Source organism: Atta cephalotes (assembly GCF_000143395.1).
Source record: "Atta cephalotes unplaced genomic scaffold scaffold00019, whole genome shotgun sequence".
NCBI lineage: Eukaryota > Metazoa > Arthropoda > Insecta > Hymenoptera > Formicidae > Atta > Atta cephalotes.
In genome coordinates, this window is record NW_012130083.1 from 4,067,330 (window position 1) to 4,077,583 (window position 10,254).

Genomic DNA, 10,254 nt, shown 5'->3' on the forward strand with positions numbered 1-10,254 from the left:
CGGTAACCGGACCGGTACCGGTACCGGTACCGGTACCGGTACCGTACCGTACCGTACCGTACCGTCGTCCGTCGTCCGTCGTCGTCGTCGTCTCTCTCTCTCTCTCTCTCTCTCTCTCTCTCTCTCTCTCTCTCTCTCTCTCTCTCTCTCTCTCTCTCTCTCTCTCTCTCTCTCTCTCCCCTCGCTTTGTCCCCTTTTCTGCTTTTCTTTCTCCCCTTCATACTCTCGACATCTTCCTCTTTGTCCACCTCTCTTCCACCCTGCGAGATCAGCAGTATCGTCTCGATGATTCCGTCATCACGGGACGAAGACGAGGAGAGAGACGAACGCGTCCCCCCTTTCCTCCGTGGCGTCGTTCAGGGACGTGTCTATCGATTTCATCTCGCGCGGCTGCATCACCGCGATGCGGTCGCGCTTTAAAATCTGCTGAAACAGGAGTGTCACAGCGTCGTTCTAGAAAGTGCACTTATGCATTCTGCGAATATATGTTATCTGCGAGAGATAGTTTAGCTACTGCACTCAAGACATCTGGATGGGAAGGAATTGGGTGATTTTTGCATCTCTTTTTTAAACATGAGTTTGATTCAATCTTTCGGAAGCGGAAAGCTTTCTCGAATAACTTGCAAGAAACACCAATTTTTAGTAAAACTATTCCTCTGTTGAATGTAACTTGCCTTTGATTATAGAATTCAGTCTATTATGAATCATAAATTGAGATAAGAAGAGATAAGCTCTGCTTTCGAGTAAAGTGCGGAGATCTTTTACTCCAACGGAAAGAAACGAGAGACCAATATAGGGTTACTTTCTAAAAGCGATTTCCCGATTGAACAGACGACGTGATTCCGCTAAACGTATCAGCGTTTAACTTGACAATCATTCGTGAAGAAATATCTGATGCATTTCGGGTTGAAGGAATGATCTCGCTCCGCGAATCTGCCTCTTCGGTGAGGCGTGATCAATTCTGGGATCCAATGGAACACGAGTGGAAAATCCGAAGCGCCGATCAAATCGGATTATCGCCGTCAAACTCGTCTGCATTTATAGCCGCGCGGAAAAAGCGTCAACTACGACTACTGTCGGTCGATGCAATTGGTTTGCACGGCCGTTCGAATAATTACTCGAGCTCTTGTCTAAGGATCGATGTGTAGTTTGGTTTGCCTCCCCCGCTGGCAGTAAACCACTTTGAAAGTATGCTAACTGCTCTCGACTACGAGAGATACTACGAGGAGTTTGTAGTTTCAGAGCTGGTAATGGCGGGTTTATCCCGACATCACTCTCGCCGATATATTATGCACTTTCGATCCGTATAGTATCTACTCGCGCACAAACGCGTGCAATGATAGAGTGCGCTACACAACCGTTGATTATACTTCGCCACAGTGATTAACCGTTCGTTCCCCCAGAACGGAGAAGTTCGACGTGCCTATCAACGCGGCTGGCGCAACTCGGGGCGTAACTACTGCCTTGAGAGATGCTCCTTACGCGAAATTGCGTTCTCGTAGCACTTATGAAGATTTCTCGACACATAAAATAAATTTGCAGACCGTGATGTAACTTCAACGAGTTCGCAGACTTCGCTGAAAGCGTTCGGGAAATTGCATCTGTCAGAAACTAATCAAATGAACTAACACTTTCTAGTTAATTCTCAATAGTAGATTTTATATCTATCAGTATTATACGAAACTAAATTAAGCATAGAACGAGAAAGATTATCGTACGTATGTTTCATATCTTTTCATGCTTTTAAATCTTATAGTAGGGAAAAAGAATCGGATCGACCTCACAGATCCGTGATTCTATTTCGAATTATGTAAGTCCGTGTGTTGTCGTGTGGAAATTATAAAATCATATCACGTCGGTGAAATAATTCTTCGGAAGCTAAAAAACTGGGATTTATGTGGTAGTTTAGCACACGATGACGTCGTAAAACTGCACGGGCATGCGTACGTGTTGTTCTGACAAAGTGGGAAAGGAAACAGCAGCCCTGCCGGACGCGGCTCGAGTCTCCTCCATACATCGGACGGCATTGTCTCTCGGGAAATATACGATTTTAGATCCGCCTTCTGTTTCCGAGAAATTTACTTCTTCCGTGCTCCCTCCAGTCACCCGCGATCACGTCCTATCACGCTCGATTACGCGGCAGGGAGACACCTTATCGCGACTTATTGCTGCGTGAAGCGGAATAGATTTATAAAGCAATACTTTCTCAGATTTTTATAATAGTTTTCATACCTTGGCAGACACTCTCAGAAGATACCATTCCTTTTACTCTAATGTTTTCGATCGTTTTCGAGCGGATTTGACCCGAAATGGATTGGATTGATAGAGCACATAACGTCATTAATCCAACTTAGATCGATTCAAACCCGTTATGGTCAAAAACGGTTATAACACTCTTTTCATTCAGAATGCCGCAAAGTCGTGCCTCGATAGAAAACGATGATCAAAACGATTCTACTTCATTCTTCCCTATCTTTTTATACCTTCGGTCTATTTCCTCTTCAACACTCTCTTAAATAATACACAACCGAGAATATCGTGTCGCCATTCGGCTTTTATCGGATTCTTGTGGACGAACGTGATTTCCACGCATCCCTCGGGAGTTATGGGAGCGGCGCAAACCGACTTACAAAACGTCGACATGAATAATGCAGACGCCAAGTCGTCCCTTGTATTTATGTCTAATGCCTACCGCGATAAACCTAAGCTCCTTCAGCTATCCATCAATGAGCTTAAACCCTGGTGCGTTACATTGCGAAATTACATGCTTCACGTCGACGTACGTCTCACCGCGATAAAACGTGTCAACTTTCCCTCTTTTACTCAAGTGCTTCTTTGCTTGATTTAATCTCGAGATAAATATGACTGTATTACGCACCCCTGAGGAACAAGATCGCGCGACCTTTGCGCAACTCGCCGCACGTCGACATGAAAAATAGGTTTGGGGCGGCGTAGGCAACATCTAGCGAGCGTCTATTTGTGCCCCCTTTCGTGGTAGGCAAATGATCCCAACGCGGTGGTGAGGGTATGGTAATCTCGCGGCGAACGATAGGGGCGCGTGCGCGCAGCTGCGCAGATTTACATCCCTCAAGATCAAGAGGATCAACTGTGTACTGGAGAAGGACCGGTAGCAGCCCCCAGACACGAATTCGTATCTCCGGCACATTTGACAATACACCACTCGTAGCCGCGCACTGATTGCCAATCTACCTCTCTCAGTTCGCACGGAAACGTGTCGGCCGGATGGATTTGTCGGCTACGGAATCACGGGCCGGCAGTTACAACGTTTCTGGGACGATGTAATTTCGAATGTGCGATAGAGGAAGACTTTTTTATCGCGGCAATTTTAATTGCGAATCAAAATCATTAATCGTCTTTCGAACATTACACAGATCGTTGCGATAAAAACAAATAGAAATCTGAAGAAGATTTAACTTCAGAACTTGATTTTGCGATCCTTTGTTTGAATTTTTGCTCGGAAAGAAAACGGAAGGTTTTATTCTCTCTTAAAATCGAATAAAAAATTGATCGATAAATTCTCGCCATTGTTTACCTTAGCTCGTCGATTAATCATCGAAATTAAATTTGTGATTCATTATTCTGCAGTTTGATTGAAATAATAATTAACACCGTTGCAGCAGCTGTGATTTTCATGCGCATAAGTAGAACAATCGATGCACGATAAAGCCGTACGTACATCTAGAATGAGGTTTGCTTGTACAAGCGATTTCATATTTACTCCTTATCTCGTTGCGCGTTTATCATACTGCTGATCTTAATTAAGCGTAATTATCACCAGCTTTGTCGTTTGTCAAAGTTTCGGCGAATCTTGATAGCACAACGCGAGCACATATGCTCGCTTCTTGCTCGGACGCCTTCGCGGAATTAACAGCATCAGCTATAAACACGATTCTGCTAATTAGCAAAATAATTAGTCGCATTTAGTCAACAGATCAAGTGAAAGGGAAATAGGATAAAGTAACGGCCACAAAATGTACTCCGAGTGAGGAAAACATCTCGGAGCAATTTATTAATTAGCGTCTTAAACATTTCAGTCTGACTCCTCTATACATAAAATATTTCTTTGTCCTAATTGAGGTTTTCACTCTTCGCACTTAGAGATTGGAGACACGTCGAGCGTTCCTCAAATTATGGTCACCGCAACTGCGCTGTACAAATCCGGATGAGCATCCGGGATTTCATGCTCTACCGATCGAACCTTAAGATCGGATGTAATATCGTCAAGGTCGTTGGAACGAAGCCCACGTTGCTCTTTCCCTCTTTCCCCTTGAATCCTGATCCGCCTTTAGATTTCCCAGATCGGAATCCCCGGGATTAGTATCCATTTCCCCCGGGCACGGCGCGGCACTTCGGTGAGGTCTACTCCACGATAGGATTTATTCCGAATAGCGTCGCGAGCGAGCGAGCGAATGCGAAATAGTCCCTTCTCCGAGATCTGGTTCGCCTTATTATTCCATTGCGACAGCTAACATCGCTACCTCCATGTTAATTCGCCGCATAACGTGCCGACGCTAGGTGAGTTATACGGGCGCGTTTTAAAGACGCGTCATTGCGATAATTCATCAGGTATTTCACGCATTCACGACGTATTATATTTTAGCAAAAGAATATACATTTCCGTATTCTCCGCATTGCGCCGTTTTTTTTCCTCCATCTCCGTGATCGCATGTAAACGGCACCACCGTGACACACGCGAGACATTTTTCTGAACACGTTCTTTCAGGGGTAAGTACGAGATCTCATTCGCTGGTGAAGAGATTTGACGGGATTTACACGGGGCCTTACTTCGACTCGAACACTCCAACGAATATCACGGCGCAGTTGGGCACTCATGCTTACCTACCGTGCAAAGTGCGGCAGCTTGGTAACAAATCAGTAAGTTATCTGATATCATATAATTCCAAGCAGAACAACAAGTCACGATAACGTCAAATGACATTAAAACGAATCGGAAATGATAGAAAAATGACTTTTAATGATTATTTTGTAGGTATTTTGACATCATTTTGATATCATAATGACTTGTTGTTCTGCTTAGGATAGGTCTGTTTTTTATATTCCTGCTAGATTACATTAGAATTCTCTTTCTCGCTCTTTCGCCAAATATCAAAATATATCTATGTCACTTTAAGTTCCAAAAGTATACTCTAGTTCAGCCTGTTTTCACAGAAAACAGACATAATAATAACAAAGTTTCGGCATAAAAAGAGCCGTGAGCGCTAAAAATGAAGAGAACGCTCTCTTCTCTCTCTTTCTCTCGGTGGATGAGCGAATATAAACAAAAATTAATTAAATTTTACTAATTACGAGAGACGCTCATGGCAATTTTTATATCTTCATAAAGTTATAATTAATCCTCGAGGATTATGAGGATGTAAGGATGTTATAATTTCATATATCAATACTATCATCACGCTATCATATTTGATCTAATATTTATTCCTGTCATAATCTCCCGCATCTCTGATAAAAGTTGTCTTACGCGTTATGTGTATTGATTACAATTTGATTTATTAACGAGCATATTTGTCAAATAACATAATAATGGCCAAATTCCTGCGTGACAGTTACGACAATGGTACTCTACTTATATAATGACGCTTAAAAAATGCAAGGAAAAATTGTTAAAACTGAGTCCAGGAGATAATTTCCTCGTTTTCTCTCCTGAATATTTTGAAAAATTAGTTATCATAATTTAGCTCAGTTATGATAGTGATAGTTAAGTATTTTAATTAAATATTTGGTTAATATAATCGAGAGATTTAATAATTATTACTAAATAGTTTAACCGAAATTTAGAAATTGTTTATAAAGCTAAATGATTATTACCAAATCGTATAGATAAATATAATCAAACGAATTGGCAAATATATGTAGTTAAATTGCTTACTTACTAATAAATACTGAATAATAATATGGTAGGTATTACTAAATTTATCATAAATATCAAATAATTAGTTTTTTAGTTATTTGATTTAATGAATATAACTAAATTGTTAGATCTTAATTATTGTATGATAATAATTATCTCATTCGAATTGATTTCGTTCAAAATTATTAACAATTTGCTAATTATAGTACACTCAGAGAAAATGACATAAGATATGTTCTTTTTAGCTGAACTTTTGCATAGTTCACCTTTTTTCTTTTCTCTCTAACATGAAAAGAAAAAGAGGAAAGATGAAGTTTAGTTAAAAGGACAGACTTACAATGTTAGCATTTATATAGATGACTACTTATTCAGTCATATAAACTTGATTATATAAAAAACTCAACTTACATGAGAAACTAAATTTTACATGAGAAACGATACTATTTAAGTGACAGTTCAGGAATATCCTGACGATATTTATAAAATATTTTAGACGCTTATTTACTTCAAATATCTGATAATTATTAAATCAATCAATAAATCAATTAATAAATTTTCCAATTTATAATTTTCCCATAATTATCACACGTTCAATTAATATTATTAAATAATTTGGTTTTAAGTACTTAAATTATTTAATTGGACCAACTAATCGTTCATTTTATTTTTATAAATATTTAATAATTATTATCAAACGATTACTATTATTATATTTACTAATACTCATTAAATATTGTGTCAGTACACATAATAAAATACATTTGGTAGCTATTACTAGATTTCTTTCTCAGTATACTATTCCGTTATTCATACGCGGACAAGTTAATCTACACGCATGCGTCCATTCGACGTTATTTTATTATTAACGATGAACTACTGGATTACGATCAACGCATCAAAGCGACGTCCGGAATTATATCCGTTATCAATCATTCGTTTCACTAATGTCCTCGGAAAATCGCCGACCTTGGACAGCGATTATTTCTATCAAAAGTTCACAGATAATAAAAGGTCGTAACTAATATATTTCAATCGTTATCGCGTTCTATTTCCTCCATGTCGGATAACTGTCGGCGACAGATAGCCCACCCACGTATCACGAGCTGTTAAATCGTCCTCCATGATCAGCATTCCCTTTTATCGAATCAATTCGTCCCATTAATAAAATGCCAATCTGCTAATAATTCGCGGTTTATTCCTCTTTCTTTCATTAAGTCTATTCGCGGCGCTTTGTATTTTTTACACTCAACATCTTCTTTCTCTCTCTTTAACATCAAAATATACACATTAACGGATATTCTCATCTTATCGGTAGTCTTATTTTAAGAGCATCTTAAGACACTAAATTACGATAATAAAAAACGATCCTCTAATTGCGATCTTGCTTCGTGACATCTTAAGGTTAAACTTAAGATGATCTTGAATATAAGAACTGACTATGAATACCGGCTTCTGATTGTTTCGTGACATCTTATTAAAACTGTATGGTCTTAAATATAAAACTATGAATACCGACCATCTCTTTTTAAAATTTTGGGGGATTTCAAGCAAACAGATATTTTCTCTGTCTCTCGTGAAATCGGTAACCGGTGAGCAGCGAAGGGATGATTTCGCGGAATGTCTACCGTCGTCGGGCGCGTAATAAAATTACTGGCACGCGTCAGTTTCGAAGGCAGCCCCCATGTCTTTCGTTAACGAACTTTACCAACGTGTACACAAGCGTACCCTGGATTGTACCCGGAATATCCGTCTGTCGCCGTTGGCACGTGGACGAGGACTAAGTATCCGGTAACACGCGACCCGCGCGTACTTGAGGGGCCCGCAACTGCCATCGCCGCCGCCTCGATTCTTATCGACTGGCGAATTAAATGTATTCGTACCTCGCCTTCTTTCGACGCAGTAACGTGATTCGCGGCACCATCTAGATTTCCGTCGGGCGCGCGCAAGCCGTCCGGTCGATGAACGATAAATTAACTGCGACGGGAATGGAAGATTGATCGTCCCCGGAATCGGAACGAATCGAATGTTCTCATTCTTACTTTTTTCCTGCTACTTTTTTTTCTTCATCACTGTATCTTTCTTCTGTTTCTTATACTTGAGGAACTTTCTTTTTTTACGCGCCTCAATTTCATCTGTCTCTCTTTCGAGTCTCTATCCTCTCAGTTGCGAATAATGGCTCGCGATAATCCCGGTGATTCTGACATCAAGCTAATACGATTAAAAGGGACGGTAAATGACGAAGAATAAATCTCTCAGATACATTAAGAAGGAAATTTCTAAAAGCGTTGTCATAAGAATAGACAGGAAATGGTCGATGAATCTCTATGCAAATTAATCAAATTTAAAACCGACGACTGTAAGGGACTATAAAAAGATCTCACGCGTGAGAAGAATTTAATGAATCGTTTAAGACGAACAGAAACAATTCACTTTGGTTAATCCGAAGGTCTCCTGGATCAGAAGAAGAGACTCGCATATTCTCTCGGTGGATAGAACCATGTTCATTCCGGACGAAAGGTTCCAAGCGATTTTCGGGGAGGCGGACACGTGGACGCTGCAGGTGAAATACGTCCAAGCGCGCGACGAAGGCGAGTACGAGTGCCAAATCTCGACCGACCCGAAGAAGAGTCACATCATCAAGCTCAACATCGTCGGTGAGCGTCGTGCGGAAGGCGATTACTCTCGAAATTTTTGAAAATGGAATCTTAATGGGTCTCTAAATCCTTTGGAATGAAATCTTATTCCAAAAGGTTGAATATTGAGCCAGTCTTGAAAAAAGAATGAAAATATTTTCACTCTTAAACAAGAATGAAAATCATCAAAAAAAGGAGTGAGATTTCATTTTTTGAAATGAAGCTCACTCCAAAAAAATGGAATCTTATTCTAAAAGAATGAAAATCTCCCACTCTTGTTCAAGAGTGAAAAATTTCCATTTCTTTTTTTTTAAGACTGGCTCAATTTTCACTCTAAAAGATTTAGAGAGTAGAGTGTCTACGAATAGTCCCTGAATAGAAATCGCATAAAACGATTTTAAAATACTTTTAAAAGTTCTTTAAGAAACGTCTTTGAGATATTTCATAAAGAACTTCGAAAGATACGTTAAAGTTATAAAATGCGTCGATTTTAGACATTGTACTCATTGAGATCTCGCTCTAAAGAATAAAAATTGAGCCAGTCTTGAAAGAGAGTGGTTCAATTTGCAATCTTTAAGAATGAGATTTCACTCTTCAGAGTGAGATTTATTCTAAAAATTTTAAAGAGTATTATTAAGCCAATTATATATTCGTCGTTACAGTGCCAAAGATCGAGATCTTGGGGGACCGTGACATGTACGTGAAAACCGGAAGTACAGTCGCAATACGATGCGTAATAAAGCAGTCCCTCGAGGGTCCGTTCTATGTTTTCTGGTACCACGAGGGCGATCGCGTTCTAAATTATCAACTGGGCAAAATCGACATTCAGACGAAGAGGATCGAACAGGATACGGTGAGCAGCCTAGTGATTCACAACGCGAGACGGGAGGACTCGGGTAATTATACTTGCAGCCCGAGTAACTTGGATAGCGCGAGTGTGCAGCTGCATGTGCTAAACGGTGAGTGGAACATTTTATCGGGACAAAAGTTTGTAAAAAAAAAAATTAAAATTAAAACGCGGGCAACAGTCAGTTTCAACTTTTCTCTTTCCCTAAACTTTTGTGTTACATATTCACTGTTTACGAGATACTTTTTTCACACAGACTTTTAAAAAAAAGCACTTGATAATTAACTCATGTAACAATAACATGAACTTTTACAAACAAATATTTGATAATTACAATTATACAGCGATAATAAATGCGATATGAATACGAGATTACAATCTTCATTGCAACATATCTAATCTCGTTTATTGTTATTTTATTAGATACAAAAATATATGTATTCGATGATTTTCTAGGGGAACACCCCGCGGCTATACAGAGAGGCATCAGTTCAGCGCCTGGTGGCTGTCCCACTCTATGGTGGCTGGCAGGAGTGGTGACACTGTACTCGAGTCACGGCAGTCGTCTATTCGTCCTCGTTCTTTTGATCCTTATGGTTCTTTACTCGAAAAATCCATCTTACATTGCGACGGAACGATAATCAGGCAAGACTGCAAGGATGGTATACGCGTATAATCGATTATCTCCTGCTACGAGACCCCGACTACCTCGAGAAAAGAGATCCTCGATGTTGCGGACCGATTTTCAGAGATCAAGGATAAAAAGGGCGAGGATGAAAGAAAGATTAGAAAGATAGAGAGTAATATACGAGATAAAGAGAAAGAGAAAGATCGGAGGAAAGAATAATGTTCCCGGAGGTAGTATGTTTTTTCTCCGTACG

At 39.8% G+C, this 10,254-nt stretch overlaps 1 protein-coding gene across 1 annotated transcript in view; it reads left to right on the forward strand.

Moving 5' to 3' along the window:
- LOC105619070 (neurotrimin-like) overlaps window positions 1–10,014 on the forward strand; it is a 10,704-nt gene extending 690 nt beyond the window's left edge. The window contains exons 2-5 of the mRNA XM_012200600.1: window positions 4,745–4,896; window positions 8,340–8,547; window positions 9,189–9,485; window positions 9,830–10,014. Coding sequence (XP_012055990.1) covers window positions 4,745–4,896; window positions 8,340–8,547; window positions 9,189–9,485; window positions 9,830–10,014 — 842 coding nt within the window. The remainder of the gene's footprint in view (window positions 1–4,744; window positions 4,897–8,339; window positions 8,548–9,188; window positions 9,486–9,829) is intronic.
- The last annotated feature ends 240 nt before the right edge of the window (window positions 10,015–10,254 follow it).